Source organism: Danio rerio, chromosome 15, assembly GCF_052040795.2.
Source record: "Danio rerio strain M-AB ecotype USA chromosome 15, GRCz13ab, whole genome shotgun sequence".
Lineage (NCBI taxonomy): Eukaryota > Metazoa > Chordata > Actinopteri > Cypriniformes > Danionidae > Danio > Danio rerio.
In genome coordinates this window covers 32,417,428-32,444,109 of record NC_141035.1, presented here as the reverse complement: position 1 = coordinate 32,444,109, position 26,682 = coordinate 32,417,428, and the positions used below count along the sequence as shown (strand labels likewise).

Here is a 26,682-nt window from a genome sequence, read left to right as displayed (position 1 = left end):
CATTTTCATAGAAGTGTAAACAAATTATTTTGAGAACGTCGTCATGTAAATGTGCAACTTTTATTTTGAAAAATATGATTCTGTTTCGGCTACATCATTGTTTTATAAATGTCTAATACCCATCTGGCGATCTGATACTGCTTTAAATGGGCTGGGGCAACACGGTGGCTCAGTGGTTAGCACTGTCGCCTCACAGCAAGAAGATCACTGGTTCAAGTCTCAGCTGGGTCAGTTGGCATTTCTGTGTGGAGTTTGCATGTTCTCCCCTTGTTGGCATGGGTTTCCTCTGGGTGCTCCGGTTTCCCCCACAAGTCCAAAGACATGTGATACAGGTGAATTAAATAAACTAATTTGGCCATAGTGTTTGTGTGTGAATGAGTGCGCATGGATGTGTGCCAGTCCTGGGTTGCAGCTGGAAGGGCATCCTCTGTGTAAAACATATGCTGGATAAGTTCATTTCACTGTGATGACCCCTGATGATTAAAGGGACTAAGCCAAAGGAAAATTAATAAATGGGGTGTCAAAGATATTGTGGTTTTTCCACTTTTAGGCTGCTTTCATAGTTTAAGACACTCATGTGGTCGAATGCATTTGTGAACTAGCTCAAATCATTTCAGATCCTGTTTATCTGATTGACAATAAAACTAAATCATCCTAGTATCAGGCGTGAACAGGGCCACCGATTCACACTCTTGTACAACTCAAACCTGTGCTAGTTTTAAGTTAATCCCATCATCTCTCACTTCCACCCCCTCATGTCGACACAGACACATAAAAGGAGGTGTAGGCCTACATTATATGACCTAGTTTTGGAGGGAAAAAAAACATTAAAGAAGCTCATATTCAAAAACAGGCTTGCGTGCTTCTCCCGGCTTTGAGTATTAAAACCCCTCGTGCTCTGCTGTCTGTCACAGAAACATGGCATTGTTGAGCTTTTAAAACTTCAGTATTTCGACGCGAGCGAGCAGAAGGTGAGGGAATAGCATTTCTCTCCCCCTGCAGGCCCGAGGCAGGTTGTTCTTCGTCGCAGAGTGTCCCTTTCTTCCAGAATACCTTTTTACAGGCCACTGATCTGTCTTGATGTTGGCCTCAGTGATGCACGAGGTCATTTCTGTCCTATCACTTCCTCTCTCATCTATGTCACTGCAACCGGCAGGAATTAAGGTCATGACTCAGGGCCCAGCAGATAAAAACTAGGTCAACGGCAAGGTTTAGTCAGCCAAAGACAAGGTTTTCTTGTACGACAAACATACTGTTAATGGATTCCTCCTAACTAATGTTTTTTGAGAAGCCAAGGGTCAAGCACAGGTCATAGAAAAAAAAAAATCAAAGGTCCACAAGTTTATTCTGATTGTGCATTTCAGAACTTTATTGAAAATCTGTGCAAGTAAACACCCAAATAAATGTATTTTTAGAAATAATGATACACAATAATACTGCAGTTAGCCTGCATCAAAACAATATTGCAAAACCAAGAGAAGTCTTTGAAACGTCCATCATTGTACTGTACAGTACAGAACATGATTGTTAACCTGTTTGTTTGTCTTTTTACTTGTAAAAAATAAAATCGAGTAAAAACAAAATAAATATCTTCATATGCACATTTGTTTCAAAAGTTCAAACATTTCTGCCCAGCATTTCTTCATGACAAACATACAGATCACATTTTATGTATTGGGCTCCATGACAAAATATATATATATATATATATATTTGTGTGTATATTTATATATATATATGCTTAAGACTTTGAATTTCCCCATGTCCAATAACACATAGGAACCTTCTCATGCATCTGCATGCAACAGGCAGCAGTGTACTCTTAAATATCTGACATAACACAAGATTTTGCAGAACAGATTATCGTAGTTTAATCAGGAGACACATGCAAAAGGACAAAAATCATCCTCTAAAGTACATATTCACATGGCATTTACTTTGAAGTCTCTTTAAGAAATTTCAAAACTAAAATGCTTTTCATTCATACAAAATAGCTGTCTTTCATAAAGATAATGCTATGTACATAAATAGAGTTTATAACGAGTCTTTAAGATTGATGAAAAACAACATATGTCAAACATAAGACTGTAAAACCTCACATGAGCTAATGTATTTTGGTGGGAATGGCCTTAATACCACAAACACTCCCTTTATTAGATCAATGTGTCCATTACCATGACAGACAGCTGAGATTGGGCTGATTTGTCTCAAGTTGATGCAGCAATCTCTTGCATAATAGAACAAACATCTTATGACATGCTAATACCAAGACCGGTTCATAAAATACACAAATACAAAACATATGAGCAAAAAAGCAGTCATTTGTAGAACTCTTGTGATTTTCATTCATCATCTTCTGAAGTATTGTAAAAACCCATTGCCTTCTTGACATAGTATATGCGAAAAACGCAGAGGAAAGAATAAAGCACATCACAACATTGTTTTTTTGATGGAAGAGAGAAATTAAAGAGGACATTGATAACGGAAATTATACACACTTCACATACCATTTAGATATCAAGATACCATGTTTTAATACTGATGGACTCATATTCAATATTATCCAAACATGATAATGAACATACAGCCCTAGCAATGCTGTTGGTTTCTTTAAACAATACAGAACCAATGTGAGATGTCTATCTTTTTCAAAATTTAATTCATTTGAACGTATAAATACTATGACATTTAGAGCCTTCCTGGCATTGACAAAAGTAACAACAGTTATTTCTTCATTTCAGTATGGTGAATTGAGGAATATTCACTAACAACTGCTGAGGCACAATCTGTTTATACAGATTATCATGTGCATTGGTGCATCATAACTTACTGCCTCAGGCCAACTCTACCATTGTGTGGAAAACGGAGTGGGAACTGATATTGTTACAAATACATGAGGGCAAATCTTTCACACATCTTTTGTATTGTAGAAAACTTTATTTCCTTTGCCACTTAAAAAGTAAGAAAGAAATCAGCCAAAGTTGTGATTGTAAATATTCAAAATGAACTTTGGTTTCATGGTCTTCTTGTGAACTGAATGACATGTAATTCAAGTGAAAAATGTGAGATGCCTCGATAGAAAGTACTGTAGCAATCAGATAAGTAGAAGAGAGTAAAAAGTTGCACATTTCTAGTTCAAGCACAGAAGCTGGTTCACAGTCTCAAAACTAGTATTTCTTCTATGACCCGTTTAGCCGTGGTGAGTCACAACTAAGTGTTCCATTGTAATTCTGTGAATTTTGTTTCAAAGTTCAAAGGCCTCAGTATCACCTGATGACTCATTTTTGACCTTTGTCTGCATTTGTCCCAAGCCTACCTCTAGTCCCTCCCCCTCTTTAACCAGTTGTGCATTGCTCCTTTGGAGCATGTAGTACAAAATAGGGTTTGTCTTGGTAAACCGAGGTGAGTCGAGCCCATATTTTTGTGTTTGATCATCTCCATTAAGCATCCTTGTAGGGACCTTCAAATCCTTCATGGTGCTGTAATCGATTTTTGACTTTGCGGGTTCTTGCTGTGTAACTTGGGGTGATTCTGGTCTGTGACCGCTTGTTTTTTTAGAAGAAGCACTGCTGGGGCTCAGACTTCTGTGAAGGTTTTGATGCTCACCTCCATTGCATGGTTGCTTGATTGTATTTCCATTCAACACAGTATGTGAAGGCGAACTGAATGTACTCCTTGGTTGAGACAATTCCTTCAAGCAGTTGTCTGAAAGAAGCAGCTGCTTTAAAACATTGAAACTTCGGTTTTCGTTAGACTCATACGGTGGAAACCTAGCTGGTGGACTGTCTGCCTCAGGGGGGCTAGATGGGTCTCTGGCTTCTCTAGTCTCTAGACCTTCAGTGGCAAAATAACTACCATTGTCTTCTTTTATGCTGCAAGAATGTTCCAATTTGCTGGTCGGCTGAATTAAAGAGTTTTGATGTTCTTGTTCTATCGAAAACTTTCGCTTCTTTGGGATTGTTGGTCCCTGGGTTTCAGCTGAATCTTCTTTGACACAACTCTTATTTAGGTCCTCTAACTTGTTTCGCTGTAGTGCCTTGGGTCGTTTTTTAAGGAGATGACAGAGAAGGCCATCTCTGGTGGAAGCCTCTGGGGAAAGTGGTTCTTGTTTGATGTTTTCTTGAAAAAGATAACTGGCGCTGGAGCTTCTTTGCTCCAAAACTGAATTCTGGCATTGCTGTGACATTTTGTTGTAGTCATTAGTTTGACCCTCTTCAGTTGGCTCAGTTTTGATTGTAACATCCAACGGAGGACCATTTGCTTGGGTTGTTGTTTGATGCATTGGTTTTTCTCCAGAATTAGTCTTACTGTGTTCTCTTTTTCTTTTATTGCCTACCTTTTCCTTCTGAGGAGCATTGCCCAAAAGCAGCTGCAGAACTGTGCGTCTTTCAAGCAGATTCTCGATCTCCGAGACTTGCTGTGTTGCTTCGGGCACATTTGAAGGTTTTGCTGTAGCCTCTTCCCACAGTGGGGTATTTTTTTGAACTGGTGCAGTTAGTTTCTCAATTAAAGTTGGAGGATGGTTAACTTTCAGTTCTTGAGTCATGAGTTTAACAGGGGGTAAATGTGCCTTTGTTGGAGGTGAAATATCAGGGGTTTGTTTTCCACACTGAGCTAAATTCTGCAACAGCTTGCTAGCACTAAAGGCAGGTTCTTTCACTCTAACATCACTTGTAGGTTGTTTCACTTTACAAAGGTCCAAGGGGACACACTGAGAATGTGGAGACCCATAAAGTGTATATGGTGATGCACTGCAGTTTGAGTCTCTACTTTGGGATAATGTTGGCAAAAGTTTAGGACTTTTACAACTCAATCCACAGTGTCCACTAAGGTCACTTGGGTCCTTACACCTAGATGTACTGAAAACACTTTGGCTACTTGTAGATGCACTAGTGACCTTAGGGATTACAGCTCGCAGCAAATCTGGATTATCCAGACTTTTGTTTACTCTCTCGTTATTTTTGTGATCCAAGAGCAACTGTAATAGTGTGACCTTGTGATGAGGCTTCATCTCTGAACAGGAGTCCATCTCTCTGTGATCTGCTGATACTTTGAGAGGGGAACTCTCAGGCTTCCACATGTTAAATGAGGACTCTGGGAGTCTGTCTAGTACAGGTGAGGATGAAGTAGACACTGGTGTTTGTACATTTGTTCTGCCCTTCAGAGAAAGGTCAATAGGAGAGCAACTAGAGTAACTGCTCTCAGCATCACTGCTGTCTTTTGTGAGACTGCTGTCAGGGTTTGAGTGTTCACTGTCTGAAAAAAGTGGAGAGGCCAGAGGGCCAAAGGTAATGAAGTCATCTTTCAAGTGACCCTGTCCATTAATTCGCTGTGAGGTGTTGTGACTGTTAAGAAGCTGAAGAAGAAGACTGCTACAATTCTGTGATGGTCTGCCTTGTTTTTCGAAAGGTCGACGCTCTCTGAAGCGATGTCCTGTCCTCATTGAACTTTCTGTCCTTCTTTGCCCTGAAATTTGGCTGGGACTCTTTCTACTGGAGCTTGTTGACATTTGTGAAGATATTCCATTCTTGGTTTGTAAGAGGCTTAGTCCATGAGTTTGGCTAGAAGTTGTAGGTTGTTTATCTGGTGTCTGTTGTGTGGCCATGGCAGATAGTCTTTCACTGGCTGATCGTCCAGAAAGTTTGGCTTTCAGGGCATGCTCTCGAGAATACTGTTGCAGGTGGGCCTCACTGGAAAGCAGAAGGGCCAGTTGACTGCAGGCAACACTTGGTTTGGGAGATGGAGCAGGGCTTGATCTGATGTTTACCAAGCTTGCCACTGCTTTTAGGCGCTCAGTACAAGATAGAGACTCAGGAGATGGGGAAGGAGTGCTACTTTGCAGTGCCTTAGGAGATTGTGAAAAACTTTCATGGCTAGACCGTCTCTGTTGATAAGGCACACTGTTGCTGTGATTCTGAAGTTTGCTCTTGCTCACTAACTCTTGGAGGTGACTCGAGGCAGGTCTGTGGCAAGGCACATCTGCCTTTTCCTCTTGTGCAGGTTTGCTTATCTGGCAGGAGGTGTCTGGTGGCCTCAAGCCTTGAATAATCTGCTGTGGCAGGCTCACATTTTGAAGTCGAGAACTAAAAGACTGTAGCAAACTGGCTAGAAGTGTGCTCTCTCCTTTATCCTGTGAAGAGCCATTTTGGCCACTATGGTGGTCTTCATGTTGCCCGTTGAGTGCAACAGAGGGAACTGATCTTCGTTGAGTCTCACTTTCTGTCCAGGCCTCGGAGTTAAGAAGGCGTGCCTTTCTGAAATGCTGTGAGGCTCCACAGTGGGAATATGTCCGGTTCTGCTCCTGTCTAATGCCATGATTAGGCTGTGCATGCCCTGTTCCATCCTTATTTCTCTGCTCTTGGCTTCCACTCTGTGTTGCTGCCGCACCCTGTCCTCCTGCTACCTGATGCATGAGTAAGCCTTCCAGATATGTTAATACAGCAGAATCCTGGTGTGTTTCAGGGCCAGGCTCTTCCCCATGAGTCATGTTCAATACTAGAGTCCCTTGTATGGTTATCTACCACAATAGAGGGAAAAATTGTTCTTATACTTTCTGCCAAGAGACGTTAAAGTTTTTAGCTTCCAAACTCTGTTTTTTACGTAAAAGAAAGGCCTAATGCAGCTTCACAAGCCATTCCCCCAAACAGGAGGGAAGAGCTAAGCATGACTTTTTGTATTTTATATCCATGTTTGCCTTTGTTAAGATAAGTACAGGATCATAATGTTGTCAGTCTTGCAGAACTCCATGGCAACTCATCTGTACTTTAATGTTCTGGGTGCAATCACTTCCCACATCCAGTAATTCTGTCCACAGTGTCAGCTGGTGACAGCCCTGCACAAAAGAGTGAAACATAGATTAAAAAATATTAGTTAACATCATTTAATACCTCATATGTTCATCAGTTTTAGATGCAAAATACACTGTAAACATTTACACCTTCATGGCTTGACTTTTGTCTAAACAGAAGACATTTTTATGATGAAAAATTGTAATTATGTATAAAGAAGAATGTCATCTTCATATGTCAGGTTATGACCAAATATTTAACCTCAATCACATACTGAAATAGATTTATTTAGACTAATTCTGTTCCATAACAGCAATAGGAACGGATGTTTCTTTGAGTTTTCTCTCTTCTCCAGACTCTTAAGCAGCAGGAATTAGCCAGCAGAATCTCATTAAAAACTGAATACACAAGGCTTTAGGACTACGTGATTGATTGATTTGACAAATATAAGGTAAAAATAACAAAAGCACACCGTCCAAAAGAGGATTAAATATTTTGACAGTATTCTTGCCAAGACAGACTTACGGAACTGCCAGTTGAAAACTCAGTTCATTGTATGACAACCTCAGACAGCTAGCAAGTACTTCCATATAATCTACAATGACTGGCAGGTTCAGAACAGACTGATGGCAAACAAGGCAAACAACTTGTCTAAATTAGATAAACCTGGAGTTTTGGGGTACAAAAACATCACTGATGACTTTAGATATACAGTAAACATTTGCTCAATCTACATTTTTAGGCTGTTATGATAGACATAGGTTATTCACTTATAGGTTTAAAGAAAGAGATACACTTTCTTATGATCAGACATCTGGGAAATATATCACTCTCTCAACCTCTCTGCTGTTGTTGTCAGTGCCTGAAGAATGAATACACACATGATAGAGTTGAGTCCTTCATTTCCATGTTACCACAGCTGCTCTCACTACATTCTCTTAAAATATACCACTTCTGATCATAGAGTGCCACTGGCTTTGTAAAATGACACATTTATTGTGTAGATGCTCAAGCCAACTAAACACTATACTCAACACACAACTCGCTGAAGTACAGTCAAAGTCACATGAGAGGCTCATGGTACAGCTGTACCAAAGTCACAATAGCATCCGCACTTCTTCAGAAAAGGAAAACAATTTTAGATGAAATTGTAAGTCCTTAATCATGGAATACACACAAGGCTGACCTCGTCAGTTCTCTACGGCCAAAGTGAAGGTCAATGGCTGTGGATGATTTGTTCTGCTGATAATTGGCACCTCTGGTTGTTCTTCTATGCTTGGGCTGACAAGGGGTGGATGGTACGAGATGACCTGATCAAGATATCAGGCACAAGGTTGTCAGAGTGACAGGACTAGGAAATTCGTATGCCACTATGCAATCTACACACCTTGGATCTGGATATAATTTGTTACTTTGCAAAATAAAAGAGCTACCACTATAACATTACCTGTTAGTGTAAATGAGTTCAAATCAGACTGTGAAATTTAGGTTTAGTCTGCTCTTGACCAAGCCTTATATATATTCAGGGTTATGTCGTCACAATATTCTCACCATCAGTGCAGGATGAAGACATTCCTGAATGAGTTACCTGAAAAATAAAACTCCCTGTAAAATGAGTGGCCTTATGTAATTGGAGAGGATCTGATATCTGGACTGGATCCCTAATTTCTCAACTGCAAGGTTGGAAGATTAATTGTCCCCCCAAAAAATACCAGATCATAAATTACATCCACAGTCCAGAAACTGTAATCCATTTAGTCTATTTAAAATGCATGATGAGGCAAAAGGAGCAAAACCTGCTGCATGCCCTGTTTGAAGTCAAGGTCACTCACTCCGCCGGGGCCGTTTGAGTTGATGCAACAGCTGGCGTCCATACAAAGCATTAGGTTCTAATAAAAAGCGACAAAGCTGCCCTTGCGATGTGCATTAGTACTTGCTGCCTATCTGATGTGTTCTAGAAATAAAAATGGAATTCTGGACATTGTTGTGCCACTGCAACTGCTAAGTTGTTGTTATCCCTCGGTTGCACACATAGGCACAAACGCCTGTGAAACTACAACAACACATTCCTAAGATAGTGTTGGGTGACTCAGTCAATCAGGGCCATGCACAATTTAAACTAGGTCACTGTGACCTACTTCCAAACATGCATTATGGGCATCACGCATTGACATTTCCCAGCTGGGGCACACCCCCTTCAGTTAGCGCTTTGCCAAGTGCAATCTCTGACTCCTAGTAAAAGCATGAGTCTGACCTACATTATCATGACCCCAAGATGAGCTACCCTTTCACATGGGCAAGCACGGGGCAATACCAGCATGTTTTATCCAAGCAGAAATAAATACAGGGGCCCTGTGCGTCTAACATCACAAGACTCCCAACATAATTCCAGAGTTCTGCCACAAGTAATAGTCTTGACCTTACACTTGTAGATTTATGATGGCAGCATAATGTTAACAGGAGCGCTTAGAGAAGACCAAGCTGGTTCATCTTCTACTACAGAATAACATGCATCTTTGTCAGTCGAAAAAACAAATGGAACACTAAACTGAAACTGAGTGCACTAAAGCTTTTTCAAGGAAAAATGTAATTACTACCCACAACCAGGAAATGAGAACAAACAAAATATTTGTACTCTTAATTGACTGCGGTAAATGGCCCAGTTTCCGGGGTTGGAAATTGCTTGGGGAGTAAAAGCATGGGAATCTCTTCATGGTCAAAAACAGATCATGCCAATACTGAAAAAAACAAACACTTAAAAGTACTTGAGTGGACGTTTCTGGCTTTGTTAACGTCGACCAAACCTTTAGAAAACAAGTGCTGTGACCTTCTTCAGGCTCCACACAGGAAAAAATAATATGCATCGGAACGCTTTGTGAAAAGAGGGCAGATATAAACTTTAGAGAAAGCCCATGGCTCTTTAGAAGTCACCCTTTGCCCTGCACAACTCAAGAGATCATGTTTATCAGGATCATAGTTTATGCCAGTCATTATGTAAACAGCTCTGACCAAGTATAGCACATCAACTGCCAGTACTGCAAAGTGCAATGATACTTACAAAACTAAATACATGAAGTGCATTTGACAAAAACAGCAGTCACACTATGAGGTCTAAAGTTCAGTATATCAGCTTTCTGAAAGTCCACACTGAACGGGAACTAATCTGTATTTTTTATAATAAAATAAACAGACACTGCACCGTTGCCTTAAGGTTCAAATGAAGGGTCAGCATGTGCGTCATGACCCTTACATCATCTGCACAACTCTTCAAAGATAACCAAGCAATGTCCTCATCCAAAACAGACAGCTTCCACTTTTTTCCAGGATGTAATCTCATCACAAGTTGGCAATACGTGGTATGTGTCACGCAGATCAGGCCTAGGCCAGTGGTTTACAGCCTCCAAATATTTAAAGGCCCTATGACTTTTGGTTTATGGTGTGTTTCAAATGCCTCGAATAAGGTCGGCTCCTGATATTTTCATGTTTTACACTTTAAGCTAAAATGCATCAGTAATACACCACTCATGATGTGTTATGCTTGGAAAAGGTGGTTGCAAACATGTTACAGGTAATAGGTAAAAAGTAAGACTGTGCAATAAGAACAAAACACATTTTCTTAGTAGTCTCCTTGTGTTTATGCTTACATTCTTGCAAACCAAGTCATCATAAGCTCAGTAGTGATGAGAATAAAGTTGTGTAACTGGAGTAGTCCAATATTAGCTCAGCTTCCACATGTTCCCTTTGGTGAAGATGATACATAATCTTGATATGTGTAAGAATCAAAGTTATTTGTCCAATAACTGCCTATTGCCACTTGGCGAAGACACATTGGGTGATTCAAACTTTTGGAATGGCCAATAAAAACACAAAATATCTGCAGATTGCTATGACCCAGTTTACACATGGTAATAAGATATGGACAAATGGACATCACCAATTACAGGTGTAAACAGTCAAAAACGTGTTCAATCAGCCACAAAACAGCACCTACTGACCAAAAAAGTAAACATTACTGAATGTAATATGAGGGAGTTCACCAAAGCAAAGGATTTGTACCTCCCTCTGTTGCATGAAAACATGTAATACAATTAAAATTGTAGTTACAATAAACATCTTTTTTATTCCCTTGCATATTCTCATCCCTTGAGTTTCTTCGTGTAACAATACTGTACAGAATCACACTGACTGCTACTACAAAAGTGATGTAGAGCATGACATAGTAAGTGGGAAGGGTCTCAACAAAATCTCAACACAGTGGTTACAAAAGACACATTAATGCCAGGAGGTAGAAGTGCCTATAAAGTTACAGATATAAAAAAAAGTTGTCATATTGTTAAACACAAATGCTTTGTGTGCAACTTTTAAAATTACGCAAGCAAAAAAGTTTTCCACCAAAAACCTAAAATCTCTGAAACAGTAATCTATAAACTCCTCAAGATAACAAAACAAAGCAATCTGACTCATCCACAACTTTAGAAAACTCTTAGGAGAGATATTTCAGCCATGTCCTCACTCATATACAATATATACGATCTTACCTTCTTACGGAGCTGTGACACCAAGAACAGGTACAGTGTAGTAATCAATTTGCTCTGCAGGCTGTAAGGCTCTGTCTGAATACTAATACACCTCAACAACATCCTGCCCCTCTCGTCTCCCTTCATCCGTCTCTCTCTTCTTCTTTCTTTCTTTCTTTCTTTGGGGTTGACACCCTTCAGTGCCCTCGCCCTGACCAGTGAAGAGGGGGGGGGGGGGGGGGGGCAGCGGCGTGTCCTCTAGGCTGATAACCCAGGCCACTAATCAAGTGTGCGAGCACCCGGGTGGGGATTAGACGCTCACTCTGAGCAACTCAACACTGAAAGCAGCTAAGTGCGTGCACAACAAGGTCGCCATTAAACCTGTAGTAACCCCGTAGCTCCATGACTCTCTTTCTCGCCCACACACACTAATGTGAGCTGCAAGCACACTACTCAGACTGACGCACACACAAAGGTAGTCTCTCTTTATACACCCTAACGTACACTCAGAGCACCACACGCCCACAGACGGCCCACTCTTTGCCGAATAGGGATAATTCATCATATTTTACAACTGACGGCTTTCTACCTCAGCTGAGTGATATTGCATCCTGGCAGCGTGACAGGAACAAGGCACCGCCAGCTTTTCTGACAGCCTGCGTTTTGTGTCTTAGAAGATTCTCCGCTCTGTCACCACACTCTTGCTTTTATAGTGTGGGTGGGTGAAGTGGAGCAGAGACTGGTCGTGGCTTCATCACTACTACAGTCGGCTAAGAAAGCTAAGCCAGGCAGAAATGCTTCAGCAGACAAGACCTTTACGGCCTGATCTTGCCTTGCAGCAGTTGGTGATAGAATCAGTGCTTTTTTCCCACTTCTTTATTAACGGTGGAAAGTCTAACCGATGGCTTTTCAATACTTGCAGCAAATGATCTGGAGAGAAAAGGGCTCATTTGGATCATTAGTCTGCTGCACATATGCTGTGGAATTTTGAAGGTTCTGGCATTAAGAAAAATACAGTCATTAGCCTAGTGCCTTTAAATACCAGCTGGTGTTTTTGGTATTTAAATACACCAGCAACTTAATTTTGGCAAAATAAACAGCAAACCTTAGGAGTTTTGCTATGCTAAATAAAAGCCAGCCAAGTAAAGTAATAACTCAATAGCAAAATGAAGCCTGTTGCATCAGCAATGTGGACTGGAAAAAGAAGTCTTAGGGGCTGATCACACCAAATACGTTTTTTGCGTTAAGAGGCGCCTTTTTGGAATGATCACTTGACTTGACTTGAGCATTTTGCTTAAGTGCCTTGTGCACCTCGCATTTTCACTGCCTGCTGCGCCTCGTGCCCGTGCAACCTCACCAGTCCTACACCAGCCAACCTGCTCCGAGCTGGAATCGAATTGGCGACTTTCCGCATGGAAGTCGTTTGCCTAAGGAGGCTAAAGACCATGACCTCTGGTGTCTGTAGCTAGAGCACCACCTTTAGAGGTCTACCAAGTAGGTTAAAGACCATGGCCTGTGGTGTCTGTCGCTAGAGCACCACCTTTAGATGTCAGAGGTGTGAGGTTTATCTGCACAACACTTCACTAGCTGGCCTCCGTTACACTCACCCCCCTAAACCTCACTCCCATTCTAGTCACGGCACCAATGTAACTCCACCAGTCCTACACCACCCAACCTGCTCCGAGCTGGGATCAAACCGGCGACTTTCCACATGGGGATCGGTTGCTCTAAAAAGGAGTTTAAAGACCATGGCCTCTGGCATCTGTCGCTAGAGCACCACCTTTAGAGAGAGCACTTTACTAGCTGAGTCTGTTAAACCCCCAGATGAAAAAAGTAAACTGCCTCGATGGCCGATAGACAACACTATGCTGAGTCGGTATCGCTGATCCTCTGCCCTGCCCCGTCACAAACCCGCACGCGAAAAATACACACTTAGGCCTTATTTATACTAATACGTCTTAGTTTTAAAATGGCATTTTAGAACGAAAATGATCCACATCCACACTGTGTTTTACCTAGCATTTCTGAACAGCCCTCCGTCCAATTAACACGCACATCACATGACCACACACACACACACACAAACACAGCCACACACACTGTCTCCAGAGAGCAGTGCATGTCGGACAGTTTATCAAGCATGTACCAATGGATCGCATCTTACTATAGTTGTTAAACGTGATATTTAATTAATCTTGACGCTATTTAATGACTCTTTGGTCTTTTGAATCTATCAAGAAACATGTCACAGTGTCAGTACACTGCTTCAATCTTTCACTTTCAGTACTTAGTCATTTTAGTGAAAACCTTAGATACTGTTAGTGGGGCACCTTTTTTTACCGACAAAGTTTGTGGACACCATTATAACGACACAGATCAATCTGCCTATTTAATGCTAGAGTCCGGTGGAAAAAGTGATTGACAGGTGGTAATTTGTGTGTAATTTTATTTACTTATAATTTGTTTATGAGTAAAAGACTGTGCGGTTCAGGTAGTTTAAACGGCAGGCTACAAATAATTATTTCTTTATGAATTAATGAATTATTCATAAATAATTAATTCACCTCCGCTTATGACGACCATCCCATCGTCCAATGCCATGTTTTACATTAGACATCGTACAGTGTCAAATTGGTCGACATCGCCTAACCCTTATAACCTGAATATACCCTTATAACATGAATGTGATGCAGGAGTGAATTCGCAAACAATTAAAACAATTCTTGTGAGCCTAAAAATCATGATTTTAACAACCTTTCGAAGCACAAAGCACATGTATATGCAAGTATTAGAAGTCACACTGCCTCTCTTTCAGATATTCGATCAGTTTAAGAGCACAGGATTAAGCCACGAGCAAGTGTGCATGCATGCCAGTGCTGTTGAGGATGTAGTGCAACCAGTCTACCCTTGACACATTGACATCAAGCTACTGTCATGTGACACTCTGTCATTGGCCACCTGGCAGATCCTCCACCTTCTCACGACCTCATCCTCCAGTGACCCGAGGCTCTGAGCCCGTCCCGTCCCGTCAGGCCCCTCCCTCTGCTCCCCCTGCTGCGCGAAGGTCGAACGGGTCATTGTGTCCTCATCTGTAATCCGCTGCCATTCGTCAGCAGTGGAGGCCGGAGGAGGCAGCTTCGCTACGAGGGGAGAATGCCCAATTAGGCAGCTGTCACACAAAGCAGAGGCTGCAGAAAGAGAGTGAGAGAGGAGAGGGGGAGGCCGGGGGAAAAATCATCCCCTCCTGTTTGTGGAGAGGACAAGCAGCTGCGGGTGCCAATTACAGTGATATGTTAACCATTTCCACCCTAGAGCCGAGGCAGAGGGGAACAGGACTCTCAAACCCTTTCTTTGTCTCCCGGTGGAATTCTTCTCATGAGGTCTGTGTTTACAACCGCCATCGCATTCGGATTAGGAACTTATTAACACCTAGTACAAAACGGTTAATACATCCCTGTATTTTAAAACACATTTGTGTGTGCAGCCCTCGTGGTTTATACAGCAATACATTTTTAATTTACAATACACAATACACAATAGTAGAGCCGTATCAGGGGTGCATTTCCCAAACAATTACATAACTGCTAGTCATGACTGATTCCCAAATTGTCAACACTGGCTAAAATTGTGTCAGAATCAGAATAATGTCTAATTATTGCTGCAAATAACAAAAACGACATCTATGAACTTCTTCGCAATAAAAGCTTTATTTCTTTTTTTTTTATTCAATTTTGTGTGATATTAAATTTTAAGAAGAAACTATGCTTCTAACCATAAGTCGAAGACTGTACTACTAACCACATATGTATACAAAGTTGTTTTGCGAATGTTCTTTTACCTTTTTTGAATGGCAATATATAATTGTACAACTGCAGGTAGTGTTGGGCAAGCTACTATCCTAAAATGTAGCTTAACTGCATTACATCCAAGCTATTTTTGCAATTTTCATTTTTAAATCGAAGCAACTTAAATCCAAAACAATCATATCTTGGTGATCAATAAAACTTTCCATAGTGGAATGAACCGCCAACTTATCCAGCACATGTTTTACGCAGCGGATGCCCTTCCAGCTGCAACGCACGTCTGGGAAATATCCATACACACTCATTCACACTCATACACTACAGACAATTTAGCCTACCCAATTCACCTGTACCGCAAGTCTTTGGATTGTGGGGGAAACTAGAGCACCCGGAGGAAACCCATGCGAACGCAGAAAGAACATGCAAACTCCACACAGAAACGGCAACTGACCCAGCCGAGGCTCGAACCAGCGACCTTCTTGCTGTGAGGCGACAGCATACCTACTGCCCCACTTCATTGCCATCAATGAAACATATGAGGCAAATAATATTGTACTAAACAGAAACAAATTATAGTATATTACAGCTAAAACAAAAATCCAGTAAAACCAGCTGTTACACATTTAAAATGCTATAGTAATTTATAGTAAAGGGAAATATTTTGGAATACATAATGTAGTATTATATATAGGTGGGCATTAATTCATTTTTTAAATCTAGATTAATCTCGAAAATAATCTAGATTATTCTAGACTAAACGGCTCATTTAAATTCAGCCGAAGGCATTCAGAATATGTGTGCTACCCAAAAATAAGTCTTTGAGAACGGGTTTCTCAAGCAAGGTGGCGCATTAGACCAGGGGCTCATCTCCTGTTTCCAAAATGCATCACTAACTGTTTGAAAAACTGTTCTACTGTGATAATTGGTGATGAAAATAAATGATGTTCAATAAGATGTATTTGTGTTTACTAACTGTTTCTTCAGTTAAACCTGAATTTAAAACGGTAGGCCTACATAAGCTCCAAACAGTGATTTTTGACCACCTTAATCTGACTAAAGTCATAACTGAACTAAACAGAAATGGAATTAAGACATGTGGAGTATGCAAATATTAGTGGCATTATTGAAGTAAACACCGCGATCAAACTATTACCAACTTGTAGGATTTTTTGACATTTTTTCAATAAGATCCACACACGCGGCTAGTAAAGGACTGCACACACACACACACACACACACACACACACACACACACACACACACACACATCGCGAAATGCTAAATTTTTTTTTCTCTTTCCATATGGCGTGCGTTATTAAATTCGATAACACTCTCACTAGTCCTTACTCCTTATTTGCGTCTAATACCCCAGTTTGTCACGGGAGCATGAATGAAATGTTCGCGAGTTAAAGTCAGGCATCCTGCTGTTTTGATTCAGAAAGGCACTTTTTTGGCAGACAGCTCACCGGTCAGGTATTAGGTTAAAGTAATCCCAACCCAACTTTGAGAATAGATTAACGTCAATATTTTTTTATTGCACGTTAAGAGTCTTGCGTTAACGCCGATAACGGCCCACCACTAATTAATATATATATTTATATATAGTATATATTAATTTTTATTTTTTTTCATCGGCTAGACACCGGCCTTACAACTCCAAGAATGTCGGTGCCGTCACTTATTGATCTGTAATCGGTAAATGTAGCTTGTGTGGAGCACCTTATCGAAACACACACAAAAACTTTTCCAATTACCTCAGCAAATTCCCATGGTGGTGTTAGCCATTAATTGGGGGGGGGTTAAACTATGTACCGCAACTCTCAGACAGGTTATGCAGCCCCTAAAAAGATAACCCAAACTTAAACATAAAAAAGAGAGATAACACAGCCTTTATCAAGTCAAAGAGACCAAAGGGGACCATTTCCTTATCCTGCAACTCACTCAAAGACCTCAGGTTCCTCTTTTCTGTACTGTCACAATCTCCTCCTGTTTCACATGCCCCAGAAAGAGCCAGCAAGTACAGTTACCGAATGCTACAAGTTTAATCAGAGATGAATGAGCCGCTGGAAGGGAGAAGGAGCTGACTCGAGGCTGAATAATCGCTCCTTTTCTTAATTAAATGATTGAAGAAAAGCCAGCACATTAAAAGGAAGACAGTGCCTGGGTCCCCTGCCTTTTCCCAAGATGAGAGAGAAGTTATTAACACAGTAAAGTCTCTGCAGTCTTCAGAGCCAAAGGAGAAAAGGCCAGAGAGTTTTTCAAGGATGCGACCTGATAGTCAACTTGACAGAAGGTAGACGTGGTGACGCTTAAGATCAAACTTGAAACTGCACCCTTGATTCGAAGCTTTAAAATGAATTTTTTTTAAATCACAAATACCAACGCCATAGCTTCTCTGATCAAAGCAGTCCTGTTTAAACCCTTACAAGCATATGCTTCACTTAAAAGCATGTCGCTATAGTACGAGAGAGGAAGTTAATCCTTTACAGGCATTTGCATCATAAAAACACAAATCCCTGCCTGCTGTTTCATGAGATTTTTGTCATAATTCTGTAGATCCAGAGGGTGTCAAATGCATGTGCTGTAGAAGGATATTCTGCAAGTTGACACTGTGTTAGTGAAACTGGAAGTCAATGTGTTGACAAGTGACATAAGCAGGTTTCTTTCCTTTTTTGTGTCATGTTGGTGCCATAAATAATACACAAGCAACCATCCCAAACTCATTCCTGTTGGCTTTCCTTATGATATTCTACATGCAATAATATCAAACATTTATTCCTTTGAAAGGACTGCAAAATAGATTATATAAGCATGTTGTGCCTGTGAATGTCAGTATGCCTACCATTTTAAACCAAATGTTAATGATTTGATTAGACATTACTCAATGCTTTTTTCCCAAAATAAATTATTTTAGCAATAATAATTGATATAATAATAATATTTACAATAAAACAGAATATTACCATGCATTATTGGGTTAATTACACACACATATACATATGTACACTCAACGGCAACTTTATTAGGTACACGTGTCCAACTACTTGTTAACACAAATTTCTAATCAGCCAATCACAAGGCAGCAACTCAGTGCGTTTAAACTGAGCATCAAAGTGGGAAAGAAAGGTGATTTAAGTGACTACGTGTGGCATGGTTGTTGGTGCCAAACGGGCTGGTGTGAGTATTTCAGAAACTGCTAATCTACTGGGATTTTCATGCTCAACCATCTCTAGGGTTTACAGAGAATGGTCAAAAAAAAAAAAAAGAAAAAATATTCAGTGAGCGGCAATTATGTGGGCGCAAATGCCTTGCTGATGCCAGGGGTCAGAGGAGAATGGCCAGACTGGTTTGAGCTGATAGAAAGGCAACAGTAACTCCAATAACTGCTCGTTACAACCGAGGTATGCAGAAGAGCATCTCTGAATGCACAACACGTCCAACCTTGAGGCTGATGGGCTACAGCAGCAAAAGACCACACTGGGTGCCACTCCTGTCAGCTAAGAACAAGAAACTAAAACAACAATTTACACAGGCTCCTTAAAAATGGACAATAGAAGATTGAAAAAAAGTTGCCTGGTCTGATGAGTCACGATTTCCGCTGGGACATTCGGAGGGTAGGATCAGAGTTTGGTATCAACAACATGAAGCATGTATTAACAGTTAAGGCTGGTGACGGTGGTGTGATGATGGGGGATACTTTTTGGCACACTTTAGGCCCATTAGGAACCAATTGAGCATTGTGTCAACACCACAGCCTAGCTGAGTATTGTTGCTGACAATGTCCATCCTTTTAGGACCCCAAAGTACCAATCTTCAGATGGCTACTTACAGCAGGATGACGCATCATGTCATAAAGCGCAAATCCTCTCAGACTGGTTTCTTGAACGTGATAATGAGTTCACTGTACTCAAATGGCCTCCTCAGTCACCAGATATCAATCCAATAGAGCACCTGTGGGATGTGGTGGAACTGGATATTCCCATCAGGGATGTGCAGCCAACAAATCTGCATCAACTGCGTGATCCTATCATGTCAATATGGACCAAATTATTAGAGGAATGTTTGCAGTACCTTGTTGAATCTATGTCATGAAGGATTAAGGCACCTCTGAAAGCAAAGGGGGGTCCAACCCAGTACTTTGAAAGAGAAGGCCACCATAAAGTAAATTATAATGCCATTATTTCACAGTAGATGCAATTTTAAAGTAGCCAAATTTATGTAAACCATCGTTGTTTCATTTTTACCATCTGAAAACATCACTGCATTACGATACGACACTTCCATACAATGTTTGAAATCATCTCAAACGACAATAATTTTTCTAATCATCACGCTGACCTGACATCTAAAATGCACAGCTAGCAATAGGCGTCCACAGCACATGAGCCTCTGACTGTCCCGTCTGTGTTCCTGGCCTGCTCTCTGTACTACGGCCCACTCCCAAAAGAGCTGACGGCACACTTTCCATCGCTTTGACTTAAATAATAATAAGCACTTTTGAAGGACTTGAAAAAGACAAAAGTAATGAACGCAACTCGGGAGAGGCGATCGTTGTCCTGACACAGACGGATGGACATGGCAGAGAGGCCTGTCAGTCCTGGAGTTGCTAATTAACAGAAATGAAGTTGAATTAAAAACTTAATGGCGGGGTGATAACAGTGCACGACACAAAGCTAAACGAGTCAGCAAACCCCTGTCTCTTTAAAAGCAGCGCTTACAAAGTTGTTCTCTCTCCCTCTTCCCCCTTGTCCTATTTTCTGTTTTGTTATTTATTAATGAGCGTCAAACAGTGGCTGAAACACTTTCCAACGATAACATGTCCTTGGTCATGCCTGCTGCCAATCGATGTTCTGTAGTTTGAAGGATAGTTTTGGTTTGGAAGACTGGCTATTCATCCAACAACTGAGAAATCGATTGGAATTTATCATTTATTTCACAAATGTGCCATCAAAATGGGGTCAAATAAGAGAGCACAACTTTCTTATGAGAGTTTTAGCTTGCTAAAGTGTACCATGCATTGGCATGCTAATAGTCAAGAAGTAGGAATGATTTGAAAAAAATGTGAAGATGTAAAATTAACATTTAGCTTGCCTCATGAATATTAATAAGGTGACAGAGATTGCTCATATACTCCAACAGATTTTCTGAAAGGCAATTTAGTTGGTGTTAGCCAGGATATGATTAACATTTATCATCCACTGCCTGGTGCCAGAGGCTTTACAAAATATTTAAAATGTTTTAAAACTGTCATTATAGATATAAATTATTACTACTACTAGTAGTACTACTAATACTTTTACTACTACTACTACTATTACTAATACATTTTAATTCAGGGGTGTCCAAACTTAATAATGGAGGGTTGGTGTCCTGCATAGTTTAGCTCCCACTTCCTTCAACACACCTCCCTGGAAGTTTCTAGTATACATAGTAAGAGCTTGATTAGCTAGTTCAGCTGTGTTTTATTGGGGTTGGATTTAAAATATGCAGGACACCAGCCTTCCAGGACTGAGTTTGGACACCCCTGTTTTAACTGGTGCTTAAATGACTAAAAATAAAACTAAAAGTAAAAAATTGTCAAAAACAATAAACAAAATGTATATATAAAAAAGTAAAACCCAAAATAAACGATGTAAAAGGTTACTTTGATAAAGAAACATGGTTGAATAACAATTAAACTCATGAAAAATCACAATTTAAAGTTTAAGATTAGTTACAAAAGCAAATCCCTAAATGTAACCGTGAATAAGACATGAGAAGATTGTGTGAAACTAAATAAACTACAATCACAAAAAGTCAAAAGAACCAAGCTCACACTTTGAGATTACAGCCACGATTTTGTCATCAGAGACAAATGTAGGGTTCCTGAAATCTTAGCCTAAAATCTGTGATCTTTGATTGTTGGTTTGACATGTTCACAGACAGCCACTTAATGTCCGTTGCAATCAGATTTGTTCTTCGATGAAGTTCTTGTAGTGTCAGAAGATTTCAGACACTTTCCTGCAGTGTCAACAGCTGCGATAAGCGTCAATCTAAGAACCAATAGGAGCGCCAAATATGATCGATATGCCACAATTCTAATGACCACAGGAAAATGTCAAAACAGTTTTTTCTTCTTCTTGGTCTTATTATTAAGACACGCTGTGTGCAAAATTGCCATTGCTACAGATTGTTTACGTTTGCTGTGAGAAAAAATTTTAGAACGCGGGATAGTGAAAGCGTCACGGATGGATGACAACAAAATCCGGGGGAGTTTTCTTCCACATTTGGCGAGTCTTCATTGTCATTTACTCAGACATTATGACAGCTGAGATCTTACAGTGTGACATGGAAGCCATGTTCATGCAGTCTAACATGATGCAATCGTTTATTTTATTTTAAAAATAAAAGAAATTTGCACAGTGTGAGCCGGCCTTTAGTCACAAATTTCTACAAGATATTTGGAAATGCTAAACAAGACTAATAATACAAAGCCACAATGTTTCTAGTCACTTATAAAAATATGCCATTTCATATCACACGACACTGTATCTGCTTCTTATAACACAATAGAGGGGAACGTAGGCGTACACCATCTCAATATCCTGAGTGCTCAGTCCTGATCACATAAAAGAACTATAAAGGCTTGAAACGGCTCAGAATTTAAAGGTGCATTAATTTTCGGAGCCGAGTTTGAGATAACTCATACTTAAGTCAAATAAAACCCCCTGACGTGACAAACGGTTCTACCGAGAGGCAGCCAGAGAACAGCATGTCTCGAGTTGTCGGCAAATGGGAGAGATGAGTAAAAACGGCTGAGCAAATGAGGCCCTGGCTGCGCTCACACAGAGCAAAGTGAACTGTTTACTCAGAGCACACAGGGGAAGATGACTTTTACTGCAACCCCATCCTCGCGCCCTCCCTTCCCCCACTCGCTCCCTCAGCAGCACACACTCATGTCTCTGTCTGTAGTGAGTGAATGTCAGAGGGTGAGCGTTCGTGACCTTGAGTCGCGTCAGAAGCACAGCGAGGGTCGTGCTGCCTGCAGGCGTCCTTCAACTGCATCTGCAAGACACAAAAAATAACCCTTCATGCTGCCCTGATAGATAGATATCTCAAATATCCTGCCTTTCTCCAATGGCCGTCTGCGATATCAGTCCCTGTGATGAAAAATGTCATAGAGGCCGTTGTACTTGTAACCTCGCTCCACAGTGGAATCGCACAGTTATCTGCTTGTCTAGCCAAAGACACTGCTTGCAATATGAAGGCATTGCGGGGTCTAAAACGACATGAATCAAAGGGAGGGAACCGAAGTGTAAGGAGGTCAGATAGATAGCGCATGCACACTGATGCACCAATTCAAACGCCGTTCATAATGCCATGCACAGTACGCATTTTGTGCTGCATCTCTTTCCACCCCAAGATTATGGCTAAGATATGACTACAAATTGTATTTCTTATTTTAGTTAGGGTGAGTTTACATTGCAGGATTTTCATAATTGTCAGATCGCCATTGTTTTCACACTGCATGACTCTCTAAGGTAGCGTTCAGTTGGTGCCGTGTTCATACTGCATGATGGACCAGTGACAGGAATTAAATAATCGCTGACAACTCTGGCTCACAATAATGATAAGATCATGTAAGAGACTGGAAATGGTGCAATAAATATTTAAATATTCAACAATTCTAATGGTCTGTGCACTTGCAATCCTTTTTTTTTTTTTTTTTTTTTTAATTTTCAGAGTAAATCATTATGGAGGAGGAAATGTGTAGAGAGCTGCAGGAAACAAGGACTGTGTAAAGATGTGTAAAGGTTTTTTTTCTTTCTGTCTGATGAGATTGTAAAGCTTATTTATCCTAATTTTATGGTCTATAACTCCTGACCTGTGTCCTGCTCTCTTATTGGCTGTTTTTTATCGCCAGTGTTGGGTAAATTACTATAAAAAAGTAATAGATTACAAATTACAGACTACTCCTTGAAAATTGTAATCTGATTACTTTACTAAATACATTATGTAGAAAGTAATCAAATTACTAGTTCACTTTGAAGTTCCTTTTAAAATAAAATATACCTATAAAAATACAAAATATACTGCAGCTCTTTCAGTAATTTAATATTTAATGAGAAACATTACAATGGGCTAATCACAGCAGCTTAACATATTCAAAAAACTTAAAGAGTTCGTCCAAAACTTAAAATTCAACACGTGTTCCGAATATGTATGCACCTCCATTGTAAATAACAAACTTGAGTGTGCAAAAGACACGATATGTTGAATGGCTTCATATGCAGCTACACTTCTCTTCACATTCAGAAGTTACCTTCACTCCCGATCCTGTACAAAAATTCCATTTAGCCTGTTTAGGCTAAGTTGGATTGCCATGCTTTTGGATGCCGGTGTCCTCCTTGGTGACGAGTGTTGTGATAGAATGCTTCCTGTTCAAGTGCTTGAACAAGTTGCTGATTCGGTTAAAAGCAATGTCTTCGGAGACTGGACATGGACTGCCTTTTACACCAATATTTTTTTTTTTACGCTCAAAGTAATGTCTGTATTTCCACTTGAAGCAACCGCTCTTGCCAGCAACCATTTCAGCTCACGTTCACCAGCAATTAAAAAGTGCATGCTTATTTACTGACACTTTTAGCGGAAAATCTAAAAGAAGCATTTTTAAAAACTATATTCGTAACATAATTAACACAATTACATTGACTTCAGTAACTGTCAAAAAATTACACAAATTTAAAATGTATTTGTTACATTACTGTGTTCTCCAAAAATGTAATTAGATTACATTAACGGGTTACTGTGGAACGAGTTACACCCAACTCTGGTTATCGCTGATGTGTTTTTCGATCAGAACTCATTCACACAGCATTCTTTTGAATCACCAAGAAGTTGAGATATTTAGCATGGCAAAAATTCACAGACGTTGGTGACACATCAGCGATTCTTTCTGATTGTGTTTTTGATAAATCACGCTCACGTGAACAAGCTCCCAATTGTCTCTGATTTCTTGCTTTTGTTGGTGATTTCACACAACCTGTCAGCAAACGAAAATTGGGGCTAAAACGAACTGCAGTATGAACTTGCCTTTAGTAGGTCAGGCTCATTTTAAAAAGGCTGTTTTCAACATTTTCAGCCAAAAACAGAACATTTTTGTGTGTTTTGCATGTTTGTTTAAACAACATTTTTGGGACTGAAAGTGCATAAATCTGAAACCAGGTGGGAATTTTTGAAAACGCCACCACTGTCATGTCTGTGCAAATGCCTGAAAATGATGACGTCATGGCCATACACAGTTTGTGTTTAGGGAGTTATCGAGTACTTGAAAGTGTTGCTCAAGTGTTTGTTAATGCCTTATCAGCAAAAAATTGTTTTACTACACATTACAAACTAGATGCAGCCTCACATGGCAAATTCTACATACACACCAGCGCTGAGTTTCTGACAACATGTCACCACTTCCTTACAGGTATTGTTTAGAAACAAGGTGACAGTGCCAAATACTGGCCTGGCATAAGTAATACAGCCTTTTCTGCCATTTTCACCGATGTGTAAATGTGAATAATTTTAAAACATTGTCTTGTAAACAAAATGCAAGGGGCTACATCCTTGTTGTGTAAGCATATAGCCTAATTGAACCTGGTTGATAGTTCTATTAGTGTGGTTTTTATGAGTGTGACAGTGAATATTGCCATCTGAACTGGTGCACACCAAACACTTTCAAACTTAATGTGGTGCAGTTCAACTGAAATATTAATGCAATACAGACCAAAAACATCTAAATGAACCAAAAAGCAAGACAATACATCAAGATGTAACCATAAAAACGCCAGAATGAAGCAGCATACTTATTTTTTATTGCCTGTCATAATTCAAACTACCAGTCAGAAATATAGCTTCTTGCAGCAGATGTTTGGTTGTATGTGGCACCATTTTGACTCCTTTACACATTTTTAGGAATCAAATAATTAATAATAAATACTGCAGAATCCCATTAATGCATAAACATCAGAGCTACCTAACTGTAGATTAACCAAGAATTATGATTATAAACATGCAAAGCGCATTAAAATTGGGTGTTTGAATCAAGACCGGAAGCTCTACTCTTGATTTAAAAACAAAACTTAATTAAAATTTCTGATAAAAGTTTCAACCAAAAGTCACTGTATTGCTCAAACAACAAAACCACAAAATTAAAACGTAACCGTCTTTCCAGAAATAAAATCCTCACTATTTTACATAATGACATCCTTGACACTTCAAGGCATGTTATGAACTTCTCCGAACACTATTGCATTAACACTTCATGGATGTTCAGCCGAGGATAGGTGTCTTTTTCTGGGAGGTCAAAAACAGACACACGTACAGCTTTTACGACGTGAACGATGACAGGTTCTCAGAGGCTCGGGCCTCCTTCCGAGGAAGCAGAATTGACCCCCTCTGCGGATGAAACTTTACACCCTGCCAATGGCGACCACACTGGTACCCAGCTGTTCTTGTCCTGCACTTGGGTGTGCTTAATCGGTGTTTAGTTTAACCTCAGGAGGGTGATCAGGAGGGGGACAGAATTCAGCGATGTTCATCATCTCAAACTGGTATGGCTGAAAACATGTTGCCAGATATCTTATCTGAAAATACTATGCATGCTGCTCAGCTAAGTTTACACAAGCCAGTGTGCAATGCTAGGACACATATGTCTTTTATAATAAGTTAAAAGTTAAAAGATATATATAAAAAAAAAAAACCTTAATATTGAAATTGGCTAATGTGGCATACTGTAGGTGAGAATTCTTGTTCTTAACATGAATACTCTGTAGGGACATTTGAGAGTATTGGTGTCCGTTCCTCATAAGGCAATGTGCTGAACAGCTGCCAGTGGTCCTGATAAGGGCTAACACACGGTGACCCTGAGATCAGGGGTTATGTTCATGGACAAAATGCAGGGGCTGATTAGTTAGTCTGTCTTCGCCTTTAAGACTGAGGCCAACATCATGGGCATAAGAAGCACTTACAAGTCAACAAAGAAAAACATAATAAATGAAGAAAATTCATTAAATAAAATTTAAAATTTAAATAAAAATGCATGTCTTTAATAAAAAATTAATGAATAAATAAATAAATAAATAAAAGGACATTAAAATTAGGTCTGACGATAAAATTGGTATCGATATCGTTATTTATTAATTGAACACCATTGTCAATATCGCAAAAAATGTATGGTATGATGTGCATAAAAAAATTAACTAATCTGCTTCACACTTTGTATGGAAAACACACATTTCAGTAATAACGGCAGACTAATTACCTCAGAAAACACAGCACACATAAACACTGCAGCTCTTTTTACTTTTCTCCATAAACTTGCATCGGAGCTGGATCAATGGTTTGTCAGTTTGTCGTCAGGGGAGTGCCACGTGCTTGCGATTGTCACTTTACGAGGTCAGGATAAAAACACATGCGAAAAGAAGTGCAGAATAGCAACAGTGAGGAGATTGTAAATAAAAAAGGATTTTTTCCAGAGTGGCTTTTTGGTTTCTTTTCTTGTGCATCCCAGCCACTAGCACCCCATCTGAAAGATTTTTTAACATA

General features: G+C 40.0%; 1 protein-coding gene and 1 long non-coding RNA gene across 6 annotated transcripts in view; both read right to left on the bottom strand.

Moving 5' to 3' along the window:
* Positions 1–26,682, bottom strand: part of LOC147833704 (uncharacterized) — a 175,741-nt gene that overhangs the window by 12,788 nt on the left and 136,271 nt on the right. The window lies entirely within an intron of this gene.
* The window catches only part of nrip1a (nuclear receptor interacting protein 1a), a 51,572-nt gene continuing 26,736 nt past the window's right edge, over positions 1,847–26,682 (bottom strand). For 2 of the 4 annotated variants that reach the window (XM_087284350.1, XM_087284347.1), the window contains one exon: positions 1,847–6,832. In XM_087284350.1, the coding sequence (XP_087140476.1) occupies positions 3,245–6,487 (3,243 nt within the window). In that variant the 5' untranslated portion in view covers positions 6,488–6,832 and the 3' untranslated portion in view covers positions 1,847–3,244. Of the gene's footprint in view, positions 6,833–11,326; positions 11,769–22,091; positions 22,153–26,682 lie in introns of those variants that run through there. The other 2 variants (XM_087284349.1, XM_087284351.1) reach the window with 2 other exon arrangements.